The sequence below is a fragment of the Procambarus clarkii genome, chromosome 46 (genome assembly GCF_040958095.1).
Source record: "Procambarus clarkii isolate CNS0578487 chromosome 46, FALCON_Pclarkii_2.0, whole genome shotgun sequence".
In the NCBI taxonomy this organism is placed as follows: Eukaryota; Metazoa; Arthropoda; class Malacostraca; order Decapoda; family Cambaridae; genus Procambarus; species Procambarus clarkii.
In genome coordinates this window covers 17,247,584-17,267,583 of record NC_091195.1, presented here as the reverse complement: position 1 = coordinate 17,267,583, position 20,000 = coordinate 17,247,584, and the positions used below count along the sequence as shown (strand labels likewise).

The following is a 20,000-nucleotide window of genomic DNA, read 5'->3' as shown; positions in this document are numbered from 1 at the left end:
AAAGCGTTTCGGGCAGGAAAATTTACATTTAGGATTGGTAATATCATTGTGAGACATCAAGGAGGTAAGCCAAGTTCAAAAAGAATCTCAGAGTCTGTTTCATTATTTCCCAGATTGTCTCTCATCTGAATATACAGACGAAGAGTCACAATAACGTGGCTGAAATATGTTGACCAGACCACACACTAGATAGTGAAGGGATGACGACGTTTCGGTCCGTCCAGGACCATTCTCAAGTCGACAATCAACTTGTGAATGGTCCAGGACGGACCGAAACGTCGTCGTTCCTTCACTTTCTAGTGTGTGGTCTGGTCAACATCTGAATATCACTAGAGTCTCACCTGAATCCCGCCCCAAGGTCGTCGAAGTTTGCCCTGTGTCTCCAACAATTCTCATTAGAATTATACGTGTTCTAGTTAAGTGAGAGCGAGTCATGTGAGTGTGACCCAAGATTCACGAATGAATCTTGGTAAGAGTTGCGTCACACTCCCAAAAGTTCCCTATGAAACCGAACTATTTATTATAACCAATGAAGGTGAGGCTGCTGACATGGAGCCCCTAGTCTGACCTGAGGAGTGCCTGGTGATGGAGCGCCGCCGACGGACGAAGCAGGCGATGATAGCGATGTTGAGGACCAGCAGAGCTGCTCCAGTTAGTGTCATGATCAGCAGTATGAGGCGAGGGACGCGCCACCTGCTGCTGCTGCTGCTGCTGCTGCTGCTGCTGCTGGACACACCTGTACACACACACACATACCTTACTCCTCAAAGGAAAGAGCACTCACCTTCCATGCAAAAATGCAACTTTTTTAACGTCAAGATGATACAATGTTGTACCAAAGTCAAGGTATTACTGTTGTACCATTGTCAGGCTATCAAAACGCTGTGTCAAAGTACTGAAAAGTTGTACCAAAGTCAAGGTATTACTATGTCGTACCAACATGGTATTACAACGTTGTACCAACGTAAACTATCAAATAAAGAACTTGTTACGAGTTTACAATAAGTCCAAGCAAGGAAAGAGCTCAAACGTCAGGACATTTGAAGAATTTTGGAGACCAGGTTTATGAGATCCGGACTGATTTTGGTTAAGCCGTCCCAGGATGTCTGGTGGACAGTGACCATGGAGGGTGACCATGGAGGGTGACCATGGAGGGTAGACACTGACCATGGAGGGTGACCATGGAGGGTGACCATGGAGGGTGACCATGGAGGGTAGACACTGACCATGGAGGGTGAACATGGAGGGTGACCATGGAGGGTGACCATGGAGGGTGACCATGGAGGGTAGACACTGACCATGGAGGGTGAACATGGAGGGTGACCATGGAGAGTAGACACTGACCATGGAGGGTGACCATGGAGGGTGACCATGGAGGGTGACCATGGAGGGTGACCATGGAGGGTGACCATGGAGGGTAGACACTGACCATGGAGGGTGAACATGGAGGGTGACCATGGAGGGTAGACACTGACCATGGAGGGTGACCATGGAGGGTGACCATGGAGGGTAGACACTGACCATGGAGGGTGAACATGGAGGGTGACCATGGAGGGTAGACACTGACCATGGAGGGTGACCATGGAGGGTGACCATGGAGGGTGACCATGGAGGGTAGACACTGACCATGGAGGGTGAACATGGAGGGTGACCATGGAGGGTAGACACTGACCATGGAGGGTGACCATGGAGGGTGACCATGGAGGGTGACCATGGAGGGTGACCATGGAGGGTAGACACTGACCATGGAGGGTGACTAGGAGAGGCGGAGAGAGGTACTCAGAGACGCCTTGGTCGTTCCTAGCCATGATACTGAAGAAGTACTCAGCTCCGGCCCTCAGCCCTCCTAGGGTCGTCCCGGCTGTATGACCTCCGGAGATCTCCACAAACTGCAACAAGAAAATAACTATGAAACATTCCATATTTCCTGGATGATATCTCAAACTTCTTAAGTGCTAAAACTCTATATATATATATCCATTATTTATAGGCGGTTCCTATATATTATTTATAGCCAGTTCCTGCTAGTTTAGTGCTAAAATTGTATATATCAGTTATTTATATGTCAGTGAATCAAACGTTATGTAGATGTACGGAAAAAAGATTTTGGGATCATCTTGTCTTGTGTTTATCTCTTTCAACATCCTGGTACTTGGTGGTACCTGCTGGATGGTACCTGTCCTCCCCATACCTGGCAGTTCATGGTACCTGTCCTCCCCATACCTGGTAGTTCATGGTACCTGTCCTCCCCATACCTGGTAGTTGGTGGTACCTGTCCTCCCCATACCTGGTAGTTGGTGGTACCTGTCCTCCCCATACCTGGCAGTTCATGGTACCTGTCTTCCCCATACCTGGTAGTTGGTGGTACCTGTCCTCCCCATACCTGGCAGTTCATGGTACCTGTCTTCCCCATACCTGGTAGTTGACGGTACCTGTCCTCCCCATACCTGGTAGTTCATGATACCTGTCCTCCCCATACCTGATAGTTCATGGTACCTGCTGGACGGTACCTGTCCTCCCCATACCTGATAGTTCATGGTACCTGCTGGTCGGTACCTCACGGTGTAGCCCCGAGGAAGACCACCACTGAAGTTCGGCGTCCAGGCCAGAGACACCGACGACTGAGTCATATTCGTCACCTGAGGGAGAGAGAGCGGTGACAAGTGAGAAGTGAGAGAAGGTGAGAGAGAGAGAGAGAGAGTTATCAAGGGGAAAGCGCCAAGCCACGACGACTATATAGCCCTGGGAAGGCGGTCAGGATAAGGATTTGGGATGGGATTGAGAGGGACGCAACTACTTGGAGAGAAGGTGAGAGACAGAGTTTGTTTACAAACATTCTATCTCACACGTGTCAAACACCAACACTTCGCTACCACATATAACTCACATATAGTCTCATATTCCACATATATATTGACATACTACTAATCTACAATGACTCATAGACACCCTTACGGTGAAGTTGAAGGGAGTGTGCGGGCGTGCGGGCGGATGGAGAGCGATATGGGCGGCGTCGGAGCCCAGGGGGTTGTGGGCGGTACAGATATAGTGGGCGTAGTCCTCCGTGGTGACCGCCCGCACCTCCAGCACCCCCGCCCACACCACCAGCCCGTCCACCAGCTGCTGGTGATACACTCTCACTGTAATACTCTCATATGTGACGTCTCCCGTATACTGACAGGCAGTCACTGATGATGCTAAGATGCTGTTAGTATAGATGAGAGAGAGAGACACACACACACACACACACACAGAGAGACAGAGAGAGAGAGAGAGAGAGAGAGAGAGGGAGAGAGAGAGAGAGAGAGAGAGAGAGAGAGAGAGAGAGAGAGAGAGAGAGAGAGAGAGAGAGAGAGAGAGAGAGAGAGAGAGAGAGAGAGAGAGAGAGAGAGAGAGAGAGAGAGAGAGAGAGAGAGAGAGAGAGAGAGAGAGAGAGAGAGAGAGAGAGAGAGAGAGACACACACAGAGACACAGAGACAGACAGACAGAGAGAGACAGTTCACCCACCTGGGGGTCGTGGATGACATACTTCTCACTAGTGTCAAGTATCCGCCCATTATGGGTGGTCCAGACGAAGGTGGGTGCCGGAGCGGCCCTCACACGACACACCAGCCGCCCCTCGCCGCCCACAGCCGCCCACGACGCCCCCAACGCTCCACCATCCTCCGTAGCCACCGTCGGAGCCTCTAAGTCAACACACGAAGTATTAGTGACCATGTCCCCGTCTCTCAAACCTGCGTCAGTACTCTCAACCAGAGGGACAGTATTGATCAGTATAGAGACAACACTGTCATACACTGTGGGATACACAGTCATACAGTGTGGGATACAGTGTCATACAGTGTGGGATACTGTCATAAAGAAGGTGTCGACTCACGGGTGACGATAACTTTGGTCTTGACGGGCGGAGGAGAGGACACCAGGTTTGAGGCGTGGCAGAGATACACGCCCGTGGCCGCCCACGTCGCCTCTTCCAGCACTAGGCGTGCCACGCCCACGCCCGTGCTCAGGGTCTCTGCCGTGCTGTGGGTAGGGGGGGGGAAGGTCATTACAATCATACAAACATTGGTGTATTTATGTCAGTACTGGAGGTGTGTGTATGACACGTATGATAGACTGGTTGGTACTGGGACATTGTGAGTAGTGAGAGGTGTGGTGTACGTGGCCGGGTGTGGCTCACCTGTTGTGGGTGTACCTGGTCCATGTGTGGGTGTGGCTCACCTGTTGTGGGTGTACCTGGTCCATGTGTGGGTGTGGCTCACCTGTTGTGGGTGTACCTGGTCCATGTGTGGGTGTGGCTCACCTGTTGTGGGTGTACCTGGTCCATGTGTGGGTGTGGCTCACCTGTTGTGGGTGTACCTGGTCCATGTGTGGGTGTGGCTCACCTGTTGTGGGTGTACCTGGTCCATGTGAGAGTGTGGCTCACCTGTTGTGGGCGTGCCTGGTCCATGTGAGAGTGTGGCTCACCTGTTGTGGGCGTGCCTGGTCCATGTGAGAGTGTGGCTCACCTGTTGTGGGCGTGCCTGGTCCATGTGAGAGTGTGGCTCACCTGTTGTGGGCGTGCCTGGTCCATGTGAGAGTGTGGCTCACCTGTTGTGGGCGTGCCTGGTCCATGTGAGAGTGTGGCTCACCTGTTGTGGGCGTGCCTGGTCCATGTGAGAGTGTGGCTCACCTGTTGTGGGCGTGCCTGGTCCATGTGTGGGTGTGGCTCACCTGTTGTGGGCGTGCCAGGTCCATGTGAGAGTGTGGCTCACCTGTTGTGGGTGTGCCTGGTCCATGTGAGAGTGGGCGGTGGGTTACCAGTAGCAGAACACTGAAGGGTGGCCGCCCCTCCCTCTCCCACAGTCACTCTCTCTGCCGACTCAATATTCTCAGGTCCGTCTGTTGAACAATAAAACTTTAAGCAAGTGTTACAAAGAGACGCGTTTCGCTGACTCTTGTCAACATTATCAAGAGCATAGGTCAAGCGAGCAGGTTTCTGTCTATCATTTTGTCAAGCAGAGGTAGAAAGGTTCATGGTAGAAATCCCAAGCTAGTACTCCATCATAGATATGACTTGTGAGGTGTAAGGTTTTAGACTAATGTTGTTATCTAAGTTGTCTCTATCCTACGAGTAGTCCCTCTGTCCCCTATCCTACCAGTAGGCCCCTGTCCCTAAGGGATACTCACACATAACGTTCAGGAGGAAAGAGGCGTTGACAGCGCCCCTGGGGTTATAAGCGTTGACGGAATAGTTGCCGGAGACGTCCCTGTTGACGGCGCCAAGTCTCAGCTCCCCTTCAGTAGCCTCCAGGGTCACCTCTCCGCGCCTCCACCAGTACCTGGAGGGGTACCAGGTACCTGTACCCTCTAGTACCGGGATTATTTACCTGCCTCGACGTACCTGTCCGCCTTTACTTGGGGCAGGAGTACTCTATCATGTATTATACTGTGTTATACACTGATACATACTTTTAGAATGTTTATACATGACTGAGGAGGTGTCTGCTGGAAGAGCAGAGTTTGTATGACCTGCTGGAGCCTCGGCAGAGTGCTGGGAAAGGAAGTATACGTGTATGAGACGTGTTATACAACGTGTATGAGACATGTATACCTGAGGGGTCCAGGGTTGGCGGCGGCGGAGGCGGTAATGACCAATTGGGCGCCCTCGTACACGTCCAGGTGTTCAGCTGGTCGTACCACCCATACTGGTGAGTCTGGGGGGGGGGGTGTACGTTAGTCCCCGTTTATACATACACAAATACGTACACACACACACATAGTTGATTGACAGTTGAGAGGCGGGACCAAAGAGCCAGAGCTCAACCCCCGCAAGCACAACTAGGTGCGTACACACACACACACACACACACACACAACTATATTTCGGTCAAATATAAACAAACTAACAAACTATATTTATCAAACAACTATTCCTCGTATATATTAACATGATTATATTTAATCCTATTTTCGTAAACACACATTAATTACAAATTAAGACATATAAAGCATTTATTGTTGGACCAACTGAGGAGAGGATGGCGTCCTTGGTGGGGGGGGGAGGGGGGAGGGGGTGCTAGATAAGTTGTGTGGGGGTTGGGGCCAGATTCACGAAGCAGTTACGCAATCACTTACGAAGCTGTCCATCTTTTCTCAATCTTTGGCGGCTTTGTTTACAATTATTAAACAGTTAATGAGCTCCGAAGCACCAGGAGGCTGTTTATAACAATAACAACAGTTGATTGGCAAGTTTTCATGCTTGTAAACTGTTTAATGTAACCAAAGCCGTCAAAGATTGAGGAAAGATGTACACGTTCGTAAGTGCTTGCGTAACTTCTTTCGTGAATCTGGCCCTTATACATCTTTCCTCAATCTTTGACGGCTTTGGTTACATTTATTAAACAGTTTACAAGCAGGAAAACTTGCCAATCAACTGTTGTTATTGTTATAAACAGCCTCCTGGTGCTTCCGAGCTCATTAACTGTTTAATAATTGTAAACAAAGCCGCCAAAGATTGAGGAAAGATGGACAGGTTCGTAAGTGCTTGCGTAAGTAATTGCTTCGTGAATCTGGCTCCAGATGAAGGGAACACGTGTCGTAAGTCAAAGGATAAGAGGTGTAGCGAGTCCCCGCTATGTTGAACATGCAGGATGTGAACGTCGTACTCACGGAGCACATTGAGGACCAGCTTGGCATCGAGGACCACTCCCAGACCATTATTGGCCTCACAAGTGAAGCTTCGCCCATTATCTTCAGCTGTAGTCGACACCTGCAGCTCCGACCTGTGAAGGAGAGATTGTTAGATGAAGCATTGTCACTCACACACTCTCTCTCACTCTCTCATTAACGCACCTAGTGTGAGTGCCGCCGTAGAGTCCCGGAGTGGTGGTGACGACGGCGCCCTGGAGGGTGGCCTTCTGTGACCTCCAGGTGATGCTTGAGGGCGGGAGACTTGAGGAGGTGTCGCAGGTGAGGGTCACAACCTGATCTTCCTCGACTGTGCTGGGCCGCACGCTGCCAGTCACCTCCCACGGCGGAACTGTGGGTGGGGAAGTCAGGTTACTGTGGGGGTAAGTCAGGTTACTGTGGGGGTAAGTCAGGTTACAGGGGGGGTAAGTCAGGTTACTGTGGGGGTAAGTCAGGTTACTGTGGGGGTAAGTCAGGTTACAGGGGGGGTAAGTCAGGTTACTGTGGGGGTAAGTTAGGTTACTGTGGGGGTAAGTCAGGTTACTGTGGGGGTAAGTCAGGTTACTGTGGGGGTAAGTCAGGTTACTGTGGGGGTAAGTCAGGTTACTGTGGGGGTAAGTCAGGTTACAGTGTGGGTAAGTCAGGTTACTGTGGGGGTAAGTCAGGTTACTGTGGGGGTAAGTCAGGTTACTGTGGGGGTAAGTCAGGTTACTGTGGGGGTAAGTCAGGTTACAGGGGGGGTAAGTCAGGTTACTGTGGGGGTAAGTCAGGTTACTGTGGGGGTAAGTCAGGTTACTGTGGGGGTAAGTCAGGTTACTGTGGGGGTAAGTCAGGTTACTGTGGGGGTAAGTCAGGTTACTGTGGGGGTAAGTCAGGTTACTGTGGGGGTAAGTCAGGTTACAGGGGGGGTAAGTCAGGTTACTGTGGGGGTAAGTCAGGTTACAGGGGGGGTAAGTCAGGTTACTGTGGGGGTAAGTCAGGTTACTGTGGGGGTAAGTCAGGTTACTGTGGGGGTAAGTCAGGTTACTGTGGGGGTAAGTCAGGTTACTGTGGGGGTAAGTCAGGTTACTGTGGGGGTAAGTCAGGTTACAGTGTGGGTAAGTCAGGTTACTGTGGGGGTAAGTCAGGTTACTGTGGGGGTAAGTCAGGTTACTGTGGGGGTAAGTCAGGTTACAGTGTGGGTAAGTCAGGTTACTGTGGGGGTAAGTCAGGTTACTGTGGGGGGTAAGTCAGGTTACTGTGGGGGTAAGTCAGGTTACTGTGGGGGTAAGTCAGGTTACTGTGGGGGTAAGTCAGGTTACTGTGGGGGGTAAGTCAGGTTACTGTGGGGGTAAGTCAGGTTACTGTGGGGGGTAAGTCAGGTTACTGTGGGGGTAAGTCAGGTTACTGTGGGGGTAAGTCAGGTTACTGTGGGGGTAAGTCAGGTTACAGTGTGGGTAAGTCAGGTTACTGTGGGGGTAAGTCAGGTTACAGTGTGGGTAAGTCAGGTTACTGTGGGGGTAAGTCAGGTTACTGTGGGGGTAAGTCAGGTTACAGTGTGGGTAAGTCAGGTTACTGTGGGGGTAAGTCAGGTTACTGTGGGGGTAAGTCAGGTTACTGTGGGGGTAAGTCAGGTTACTGTGGGGGTAAGTCAGGTTACAGTGTGGGTAAGTCAGGTTACTGTGGGGGTAAGTCAGGTTACTGTGGGGGTAAGTCAGGTTACTGTGGGGGTAAGTCAGGTTACAGTGTGGGTAAGTCAGGTTACTGTGGGGGTAAGTCAGGTTACTGTGGGGGTAAGTCAGGTTACTGTGGGGGGTAAGTCAGGTTACTGTGGGGGTAAGTCAGGTTACTGTGGGGGTAAGTCAGGTTACTGTGGGGGTAAGTCAGGTTACTGTGGGGGGTAAGTCAGGTTACAGTTTTTTTTTTTTTTTTTTTTTTTTTTTTTTTTTTTTTTTTTTTTTCTACCGCAGACGTGGCCAGACATTTACAATGCTAACCAGCATATATACATTTTCTTCTGTCCTCCATGGACAGGGTTAGAGATGTGTTAAACATATAGTTCAAGGGTTTATTGAACACTCAACCACAGAAGGTGATTCGGTGCTTTTAAAATGCTAAGCTAACCTACATACGTAAATACAAAGATACACAGATTTACGTACGCCCTACATAAAGTATTAGATGTGTCTTTTACATAGTGTCATTAATGTACATTCACAAAGGTGAAATGTAATTCTGATCAGCTTCCATATATGCTTTATACCCATACATATACATACACACACACACATACACATACATATATACACACATACATGCATTCACATACATTTGTCTCATTTACCCTGACAGGGTGAGGTAGCTGATAAAGAAACTAGTGTGCAGTTAAGCACTTAATCACTGAAGGTGATGAAGGTGCTTTTACAAGCTCAGGTTATATAGTTACATCACATACATACATTGTATAATTGATACATTACATGGTCAATTTTGGGTACAAGTCCAATATATCATCAAGTGTTCCAGTACTCATATAGTAACTACAGAGTTCAGCATACCTTAGCCCAGGAGGGCGAAAGTCAGTCAGTATGGGACATTCTACAATATAATGTTCAAGAGAGTGCATGTTTTCTCTTTCACAAAGTTGACACATTGTGTACTCGACATTTGGGTTTTGAGAAAGCTGCCAGATACGTCTATATCCCAGGCGTATTCTGGCCACTATAACATCACATTGCCGGGTTCTTGTTCTATTAGTCCCATATGTGAATGTCTCCTCACGATATCTATCATAATATTTAATGCTACAACTTTCAGGTCTTTGAGAATTTGTTAGGTCGGTGAGATTTTCATTAGATATTTGTTTAAGTATTCTCTTTGTCACTGCTAATGAAACACCCATATCAATTTCTACCACTGGTTTTCTGCAAGCTGACTTAGCAAGGTTACAGTGTGGGTAAGTCAGGTTACAGTGTGGGTAAGTCAGGTTACAGTGTGGGTAAGTCAGGTTACAGTGTGGGTAAGTCAGGTTACAGTGTGGGTAAGTCAGGTTACTGTGGGGGGTAAGTCAGGTTACAGTGGGGGTAAGTCAGGTTACAGTGTGGGTAAGTCAGGTTACAGTGTGGGTAAGTCAGGTTACAGGGGGGTAAGTCAGGTTACAGGGGGGTAAGTCAGGTTACAGTGTGGGTAAGTCAGGTTACAGTGTGGGTAAGTCAGGTTACAGTGTGGGTAAGTCAGGTTACAGGGGGGTAAGTCAGGTTACAGTGTGGGTAAGTCAGGTTACAGTGGGGGTAAGTCAGGTTACAGTGTGGGTAAGTCAGGTTACAGTGTGGGTAAGTCAGGTTACAGGGGGGTAAGTCAGGTTACAGGGGGGGTAAGTCAGGTTACAGTGTGGGTAAGTCAGGTTACTGTGTGGGTAAGTCAGGTTACAGTGTGGGTAAGTCAGGTTACTGTGGGGGAAGGGTACGGCCACTCAAACACATACTCACACACACAAGCACATCAAATAAGAGAGACAGACACAGGCACTAAGGCAGACAGAGACCAACTAAGGCAGACAGAGACCAACTAAGGCAGACAGAGACCAACTAAGGCAGACAGAGAGCAAATAAGGCAGACAGAGACCAACTAAGGCAGACAGAGACCAACTAAGGCAGACAGAGACCAACTAAGGCAGACAGAGACCAACTAAGGCAGACAGAGACCAACTAAGGCAGACAGAGACCAACTAAGGCAGACAGAGACCAACTAAGGCAGACAGAGACCAACTAAGGCAGACAGAGACCAACTAAGGCAGACAGAGACCAACTAAGGCAGACAGAGACCAACTAAGGCAGACAGAGACCAACTAAGGCAGACAGAGAGCAACTAAGGCAGACAGAGAGCAACTAAGGCAGACAGAGAGCAACTAAGGCAGACAGAGACCAACTAAGGCAGACAGAGACCAACTAAGGCAGACAGAGACCAACTAAGGCAGACAGAGAGCAACTAAGGCAGACAGAGACCAACTAAGGCAGACAGAGACCAACTAAGGCAGACAGAGACCAACTAAGGCAGACAGAGAGCAACTAAGGCAGACAGAGACCAACTAAGGCAGACAGAGACCAACTAAGGCAGACAGAGACCAACTAAGGCAGACAGAGACCAACTAAGGCAGACAGAGACCAACTAAGGCAGACAGAGACCAACTAAGGCAGACAGAGAGCAACTAAGGCAGACAGAGACCAACTAAGGCAGACAGAGACCAACTAAGGCAGACAGAGACCAACTAAGGCAGACAGAGACCAACTAAGGCAGACAGAGACCAACTAAGGCAGACAGAGAGCAACTAAGGCAGACAGAGAGCAACTAAGGCAGACAGAGACCAACTAAGGCAGACAGAGACCAACTAAGGCAGACAGAGACCAACTAAGGCAGACAGAGACCAACTAAGGCAGACAGAGAGCAACTAAGGCAGACAGAGACCAACTAAGGCAGACAGAGACCAACTAAGGCAGACAGAGACCAACTAAGGCAGACAGAGACCAACTAAGGCAGACAGAGACCAACTAAGGCAGACAGAGACCAACTAAGGCAGACAGAGACCAACTAAGGCAGACAGAGAGCAACTAAGGCAGACAGAGACCAACTAAGGCAGACAGAGCAACTAAGGCAGACAGAGAGCAACTAAGGCAGACAGAGACCAACTAAGGCAGACAGAGACCAACTAAGGCAGACAGAGACCAACTAAGGCAGACAGAGACCAACTAAGGCAGACAGAGAGCAACTAAGGCAGACAGAGAACAACTAAGGCAGACAGAGAGCAACTAAGGCAGACAGAGAGCAACTAAGGCAGACAGAGAGCAACTAAGGCAGACAGAGACCAACTAAGGCAGACAGAGACCAACTAAGGCAGACAGAGAGCAACTAAGGCAGACAGAGAGCAACTAAGGCAGACAGAGACCAACTAAGGCAGACAGAGACCAACTAAGGCAGACAGAGACCAACTAAGGCAGACAGAGACCAACTAAGGCAGACAGAGACCAACTAAGGCAGACAGAGACCAACTAAGGCAGACAGAGACCAACTAAGGCAGACAGAGACCAACTAAGGCAGACAGAGACCAACTAAGGCAGACAGAGACCAACTAAGGCAGACAGAGACCAACTAAGGCAGACAGAGAGCAACTAAGGCAGACAGAGAGCAACTAAGGCAGACAGAGAGCAACTAAGGCAGACAGAGACCAACTAAGGCAGACAGAGACACAAACAAAGAGATAATAAGAGAAAGTCTGCAGAAGCGGCCTTACGAAGTCTGCCTAAAAATGCAGACAATCTCCAAATGTCAAAATAAAAGACTTATCGTACACTCGGAGGCAATTTCCAACATTTTCTAAATACCTTTTTTAAAGACTTAAGTTTTCTCTGTGATAAGAAAGTTTGCTGAGAACTTTTGAGAGTTATAAAGTTTGAATGGTTTTATATCGGTGTTATATCATAGTGATCTCTGGCCCTACCACACAGGAAATGGTTATCTTGAGGTTATCTTGAGATGATTTCGGGGCTTTAGTGTCCCCGCGGCCCGGTCCTCGACCAGGCCTCCACCCTCCAGGAAGCAGCTTGTGACAGCTGACTCACACCCAGGTACTTATTTTACTGCTAGGTAACAGGGGCATTGGATGAAAAAAACTCTGTTCATTGTTTCTCGCCGGCGCCTGGGATCGAACCCAGGACCACAGGATCACAAATACAGCGTTCTGTCCGCTCGGCCGACCGACTCCATCATACTGTTAGAAATGTATAGATTTCTTGTACTAATTGCTGGGAAGATCACTGTGCTAGTACTGCCACTATACCTTGCTGTTGTTCCGGGGCTTAGCGGCCCCGCGGCCCGGTCCTCGACCAGGCCTCCTGGTTGCTGGCCTGATCAACCAGGTTGTTGAACGCGGCTGGTCGCAGCTTGACGTATGAGTCACAGCCTGGTTCATACTACGATAACTACGTCTACCGGGAGCCGGTCGGCCGAGCGGACAGCACGCTGGACTTGTGATCCTGTGGTCCTGGGTTCGATCCCAGGCGCCGGTGAGAAACAATGAACAGTTTTTTTCATCCAATGCCCCTGTTACCTAGCAGTAAAATAGGTACCTGGGTGTTAGTCAGCTGTCACAAGCTGCTTCCTGGGGGGTGGAGACCTGGTCGAGGACCGGGCCGCGGGGACACTAAAGCCCCGAAATCATCTCAAGATAACCTCAAGATAACCCCCACTACGACTACCACTAGAACAAGGCAGCGTGCAGGCTAAGGGCGCAGCAGTACTCACAGAAGAAAAAAGTCCACTACGGGCTCACCATAGCCCGTGCTGCTTGGAACTTTTTGTTCCTAGTAGCGAATGTTTAACAACAAGAGCAGTACTCACAGAGGACGGAGAGGTTGTGAGAGGTGAGGAGCGGTGTGAGGGTGGCCGGGTTGTGAACCTCACACTTCACTTCCACACCGTTATCGGCCGGTTGGACCTCCACCTCCAGCACGGCCTTGCTCACTCCACCCTCAAGGGTGACCTCGGCGGCCATCTCTTGCTCCCCCTTGTACACCCTGTCAGGGACACGTCACAGTGAGAGACACACACACACACAGGGAGACACATGTGTCACGTCATGCCTCTTGCCTCTTAGTCAATGTCCCCCATCTTTAGCCCCTGGCTATCATTTCTGGGCTCCCTGGCCATCTCTAGGCCCCTGGCTATCATTTCTGGGCTCCCTGGCCATCTCTAGGCCCCTGGCTATCATTTCTGGGCTCCCTGGCAATCTCTAGGCCCCCTGGCTATCATCTCTAGGCCCCCTGGCCATCTCTAGGCCCCTGGCTATCATCTCTAGGCCCCCTGGCCATCTCTAGGCCCCTGGCTATCATTTCTGGGCTCCCTGGCCATCTCTAGGCCCCCTGGCTATCATCTCTAGGCCCCCTGGCCATCTCTAGGCCCCTGGCTATCATCTCTAGGCCCCCTGGCCATCTCTAGGCCCCCTGGCTATCATCTCTAGGCCCCCTGGCCATCTCTAGGCCCCTGGCTATCATCTCTAGGCCCCCTGGCCATCTCTAGGCCCCTGGCTATCATCTCTAGGCCCCCTGGCCATCTCTAGGCCCCTGGCTATCATCTCTAGGCCCCCTGGCCATCTCTAGGCCCCTGGCTATCATCTCTAGGCCCCCTGGCCATCTCTAGGCCCCTGGCTATCATCTCTAGGCCCCCTGGCCATCTCTAGGCCCCTGGCTATCATCTCTAGGCCCCCTGGCCATCTCTAGGCCCCTGGCTATCATCTCTAGGCCCCCTGGCCATCTCTAGGCCCCTGGCTATCATTTCTGGGCCCCCTGGCCTTCTCTAGGCCCCTGGCTATCGTCTGACCTCCCTGGCCGTCATCTGTGACCTCCAGACTTCCTCCCTGCACCATTAAGCGTGACCCTTGACCTCAAGCGTGACCCCTGACCCCCAGAACGTTACCTGTGTCGACGTACCTGACGGAAGGAGGCGGGTGACCTCCCACACTAACGCAGGTCAGGTCAAGGATGGTGCCGGCGACCAGTGCCTCGCTCAGCTCACTCTCAAACACCGGACGTCCAGCCGGTCCTGAGGGTCAACTGGTTATCAGAGTCACGTAAGTCATCAGGTAACTCTAACACTCATAATTGAACTCATTATGAGGGATTATACTACTTTTTTGGGGTCCCGGAGCAACAGCACAACTCCAGGGCTACTCGTACTTCTAATATTCGTACTACATGTTAACTCTGCGGGTGTACTGTATTTATTACGGTTCCTGATAGTTTAGTTTCTGTGAGTGTTGTTACATCTCAAACCTTCTTCTGTGTCCGCACCCTTTGTTTGTTTACCATGTTTATAATCTCATTTTGCATTTGTGTACACAGATGGGAGAAAGGATCTGAACTTAGTTATCAGTCGTCTGAACTTAGTTACGAAAGTTAAACAAAATATTATTATTATCAATATAAGCAAAAGTACATACAATAGATATATGAAACAGTGAAGAATTCCTTCATTATGGGTGTAAAGTTATCCTAGCGTCATCAATACATATTGACTTAGATAAGTGTGTGATGTGTAAAGCTACTTAGAAGGATCTACCGTATGCATCATAGTGAATGTGAGTGGTATAAGTAAACTTATCACACACAGAGATCACACTAACGTGATGCATCAAATGAACAAATCCACAAGGGCCGTGACGAGGATTCGAACCTGCGTCCGGGAGCATCCCAGACACTGCCTTAATCGACTGAGCTACGACAGGGTTAAAAGGGTTGAAACCGAAGTTCTACTGAACTTACTGGATCCTTTTAACCCTGCCGTAGCTCAGTCGATTAAGGCAGTGTCTGGGATGCTCCCGGACGCAGGTTCGAATCCTCGTCACGGCCCTTGTGGATTTGTACAAGTAAACTTACTTATGAGAGTGACGGTAGTGACTTTCTTCACCACTCGCTCGATGGCGGGGTTGAGGGCCCGACACTCCACAGTGACGTGGGTGAGATTGGTGAGGGTGGGCACCACCTGGTGGGTGAGGTGGGTGGAGGTCACCCACCCACCTGAACCATCACGACCCACCACCGACTTGCTCCGGTCCTCTGGCTCTCCTGGGGGGCATAGGGGGATTGTGGGGGATAGGTTAGCTTAGGTTAGGTTAGGTTAAGATAGAAGCATTAGATAGGTTTAATATCTTAAAAACATCGCAGATACTCGTCTATACACACAATATACTCATGTATACACACACACACAGGACTCATGTATACACACACACACACAGGACTCATGTATATACACACACACACAGGACTCATGTATACACACACACACAGGACTCATATATACACACACACACAGGACTCATGTATACACACACACACTCAGGACTCAAGCATATACACACACACACAGGACTCATCTATACACACACAAGATACTCATGAATACACACACACAAGACACATATACACACACAAAACACATATACACACACAAGCCACTCACGTATAGACACACATACTCACGTACACACACTTATACTCTGAGTCACTGACCCAAAAGTGTCAACAAATTACCTCCAAAAATAAAAGTGATTTACGTGAAAACAAAAACCTGAATATATTAAGACACAAGACCAGCCTGGATGGTCCAGGTGGTGGAGGATCACCTTGGATGGTCCAGGTGAGGGAGGCTGGAGGGTTCGAGTCGCTACTCTCACAGGTAAGGTTCAGGAGTCCACCAGCTTCCACCTGGGCAGGTCCAGTGATGGTGACGGTGCTCGGGGCGTCTGTGGACCAAACACACACATTAACTCACATATCTCTACCCTAAGGTAAACAAAGAATGTATATATATAATATATTTAGGACTCACAGTAAACAGTGAGAGTGACGTTAGCTGTGAGGGGGGACTCTAGGAGATCGCTGGAGACGTGACATTCATACATGGCGCCATCTTCCTGCGGCGTGACGGCCAGTTGATGATCGTTGACTACACTCTGCTCCTCCTGGGGGTCGTCGCCCCCTCGCACAGTAGTCGTGGTGTCGTCGACCAGTCGTCCCTGGCGGTACCAGAGTACCCAAGGCCGGGGGTTACCGCCTGACGACCTGCAGGTCAGAGTTCGACGCTCCCCAGCCAGTAATATCTCATCTGGGGCGTAGCCTGTGATAACTGGAGGTCCTGGGGCATCTGTAGGGTAAAATGGGCTAGTGAGGCAACTGTAGGGTAAGATGGGTTAGTGAGGCAACTGTAGGGTAAGATAGGTTACTGTGGGGAGGTATAGAGTACACAATAAACTAGCTAGAGTGCGACAGGTGTACATACGGAGGACAGAGAGGCTGACAGATGCGACAAGGGTGTTGTGAAGATGGCTGAGCGTCGGGTGAACTGCCTGACAGGAGAAGATCCGCCCGTCGTCACCTGGCGTAGCCGACACCTTCACCTGGCTCCTCACACTCCAACGTCTAGGTGAGGTGGACGGCTCCACGCGATCCACTTGGCCCTCTGCGTGTGGAAGACGTGGGGAAGGATGCGTCAGTGTCATGGGCACAACCTACGAAATAATCCCTTTGTTTACATCTAAAAGTCCAAGAGTTGGAGTATTGGAACACTGGAAATGTCATTCCTAAATGTGGATCAGTAAGTATAAATCTCAGCTGATCTGATTTGTCTATATAAGCAATCCCTAGGACTAGTTTATTACATGCATGTGACTCTTTGACTTCGGAAGTGAACCCACTCTTTTTGACTTCGGGCGCCAACCCACTCTTCGACTTCGGGCGTGAACCCACTCTTTGACTTCGGGCGTCAACCCACTCTTTGACTTCGGGCGTGAACCCACTCTTTTGACTTCAGGCGTGAACCCCACTCTTTGACTTCAGGCGTGAACCCCACTCTTTGACTTCGGGCGTGAACCCACTCTTTTGACTTCAGGCGTGAACCCCACTCTTTGACTTCGGGCGTGAAACCCACTCTTCGACTTCGGGCGTGAAACCTACTCTTCGACTTCGGGCGTGAAACCCACTCTTTGACTTCAGGCGTGAACCCCACTCTTTGACTTCGGGCCTGAAACCCACTCTTCGACTTCGGGCGTGAAACCCACTCTTTGACTTCAGGCGTGAACCCCACTCTTTGACTTCGGGCGTGAAACCCACTCTTCGACTTCGGGCGTGAAACCCACTCTTCGACTTCGGGCGTGAACACACTCTTCGACTTCGGGCGTGAACGATATAGGCAACAAAAACATGACAGAAACATTACTTACCGAAAATTTCTTGCAGGACTGAATTCCAGCTCCTGGGACCTGGCTTTGGGAGTAGTGACTGACCTGGGTGGAGTAGGAGTCCCGCCCTGTACCAAGCAGCGGTGGGTGGAGGTCGAGCATCCTCTACCACACACTCGAGGGTGAGAATGGTACCTTCCACCACCTCCACAACAGCTTCCTTGCCCCATCCGACCATCCACACCCGTGTCGGCGCCACTGTCAACACCCGCAGCACAGGAAGCTTACGTTACTACTCTGTAAAGTACTTAAACACACAAGTAAGGTTGGTACTCGGGAGGGTTGGTATTGACGGAAACTCTGCGGGTGGTACTGGGACATTAGGAAGGTACTGGGACATAAGGAAGGTACTGGGACATTAGGAAGGTACTGGGACATAAGGAAGGTACTGGGACATAAGGAAGGTACTGGGACAAGGTGAGGCTGATACTGTAACACAATGACAGTACTGTGACAAGTCAAGGATAGTGGTACTGGTACTCACAGAGCACTGTAACGTTGGCAGCGGCCCAGATAGGGGGACTGGTATCAGTAGGGCCAACTTGACACTGATACTCTCCATCTTCGGTAAGAGTCACGCCATTAATAACCAAATGATGTTCACCAATCTCCGGGTCCCCGGCGTACTGGTAGCGCGGGTACCCAGGTACCCCTCGGTCGAATCCTGCAGGGAAGGTGTGTGGAAGAATGGTAGCATGAGACGCCAGGTATGGTGAGGACAGGTCTGGGGAAGGTATCACAGTACTGCCACAAAGTATAGTGAGTCTATGCACCATATGTAGTGCTCATACTCTCTCCCATCACTATTCTATAACTCTGGCATGTATAACTTAGTAGGTTGATGACTGGTTAATCTCTCTCTCAGATGAGAGAGGCAGGGAGAGGTAGGGAGAGGTAGAGAGAGGTAGAGAGAGGTGAGGGAGGCAAGGGAGAGGTGAGGGAGAGGTAGAGAGAGGTAGAGAGAGGCAAGGGAGAGGTAGAGAGAGGCAGGGAGAGGTAGAGAGAGGTAGAGAGAGGCAAGGGAGAGGGAAGGGAGAGGGAGGTGTCGTACCTAGAGCGAAGCCATCTTTGGTCCACTGAGCCTTGCCCTCCTGGTGGTCCACCACACAACTGAGGAACACGTCGGCGCCCTCTGGCACCTCTACACTCTCTGGCCTCACACTGAACTCTTGCTGATGGCACACACCTGTGGAGACGTGTGGGGGGTTAGTGTGGGTGGTGGTCCACACCTGTGGGGGTTAGTGTGGGTGGTGGTCCACACCTGGGGGGGTTAGTATGCTGCTGGTCCACACCTGTGGGGGGCTAGTGTAGGTGTGGACAATCTATCCACCTCAGATACACAGTTACTAATCCCACCAACAGATGGCGATAAATCGTAATATTTACTAACAACAAACCGGACTGGGACAGGCTTAGTTACGCTGGTGGCCGGAATAAGCAGTTATTACCTATTTCACTCCGGTAGTCATCACCCAAAAAGGAGTTTCAGTATAAATTGGAATGTTAAATGTAAATTGTCGTTAATACTAATGACTGGTCAGTGAGGATGATCGTTGACCTCAGCCAAGAGTAGTTATTACTGAACGACACCCGCTAAGGGTCATTAGTGGTCCTCCAGCAGTGAATGGTGACACGTCAAGGGTCATTAGTGGTCTTCCACTGGAGGTTTGGATTCACCTCGACAAGCTGCCGCCCAGGCTCAGACAGGCAGCAGTCAATAGGTCAACAACAGACAGGCAGCAGTCAATAGGTCAACAACAGACAGGCAGCAGTCAATAGGTCAACAACAGACAGGCAGCAGCAGTCAATTTAAGGTTCAGCTCCTGTGAACAAGTTGATAACGACCTGTTTACTGCCTGACTAGCGCAGCAAGAGACACTACAACCATTAAGAACAAGCTACCCAGATGTAATACATCAACACAAGACTCCGGAGACGACAGTCACTTACGAAATCTATACATCTTTCTTATTATGGTGGCTCTGTTTTTATTTATAAAACAGTTTATGAGCTTAGAGAATTTTAATAACAATACTACCCCTGGGGTTGTGATGTTCAATGTTCGTAAACTACATTGAACATTGAAGAATTGTTTGAACTTTCTTCAAGAAAGATGTACGGCCAAGAGACCGTTGCGGCAGCCAGGGAAGGCGGCGTCCCATTGGCTCTTAGTATCCAATCAGCGGCGGCTTCGCGTCTTGAGTGGAGATTTGAAAATTTGAAAGTGTTGGAGGACTGCGAGATCTATTGGACTGGACGGTAATTGTTGGTGACTACTGAGGGGCCGCCCACGCCTGGTGACTAGTGAGGGGGCCGCCCACGGCCAGTAAGGGGCCGCCCACGCCCAGTGAGGGGGCCGCCCACGCCTGCTGACAATAGGCTCCATAAAGCAGACATTTAGCGCGTGTTGACGCTGCTCTTGAAGCTGCTGCTGCTCCCCGCCCAATCACCACCACAACCACACAACCACACACGTCCTCTTGGTCTAGAATACCACCTTCTCACCACACTTTTCGCCTCTATTGAGGCCTGGGTACAGCAGGTTCTTCGCCCGGTCCTCCAG

At 50.1% G+C, this 20,000-nt stretch overlaps 1 protein-coding gene across 1 annotated transcript in view; it reads right to left on the bottom strand.

Annotated features, from left to right (window-relative positions):
* LOC123770509 (nephrin) overlaps positions 1–20,000 on the bottom strand; it is a 36,180-nt gene that overhangs the window by 8,797 nt on the left and 7,383 nt on the right. Inside the window, exons 3-22 of the mRNA XM_069301740.1 lie at positions 18,489–18,623; positions 17,922–18,101; positions 17,483–17,635; positions 16,480–16,659; positions 16,030–16,344; positions 15,824–15,943; positions 15,075–15,263; positions 14,130–14,241; positions 13,042–13,217; positions 6,835–7,021; positions 6,652–6,764; positions 5,594–5,696; positions 5,170–5,321; positions 4,755–4,881; positions 3,878–4,023; positions 3,508–3,686; positions 2,956–3,120; positions 2,526–2,639; positions 1,745–1,889; positions 569–736 (exon numbers count right to left, since the gene is read on the bottom strand). Coding sequence (XP_069157841.1) covers positions 569–736; positions 1,745–1,889; positions 2,526–2,639; positions 2,956–3,120; positions 3,508–3,686; positions 3,878–4,023; positions 4,755–4,881; positions 5,170–5,321; positions 5,594–5,696; positions 6,652–6,764; positions 6,835–7,021; positions 13,042–13,217; positions 14,130–14,241; positions 15,075–15,263; positions 15,824–15,943; positions 16,030–16,344; positions 16,480–16,659; positions 17,483–17,635; positions 17,922–18,101; positions 18,489–18,623 — 3,159 coding nt within the window. The remainder of the gene's footprint in view (positions 1–568; positions 737–1,744; positions 1,890–2,525; positions 2,640–2,955; positions 3,121–3,507; positions 3,687–3,877; positions 4,024–4,754; positions 4,882–5,169; positions 5,322–5,593; positions 5,697–6,651; positions 6,765–6,834; positions 7,022–13,041; positions 13,218–14,129; positions 14,242–15,074; positions 15,264–15,823; positions 15,944–16,029; positions 16,345–16,479; positions 16,660–17,482; positions 17,636–17,921; positions 18,102–18,488; positions 18,624–20,000) is intronic.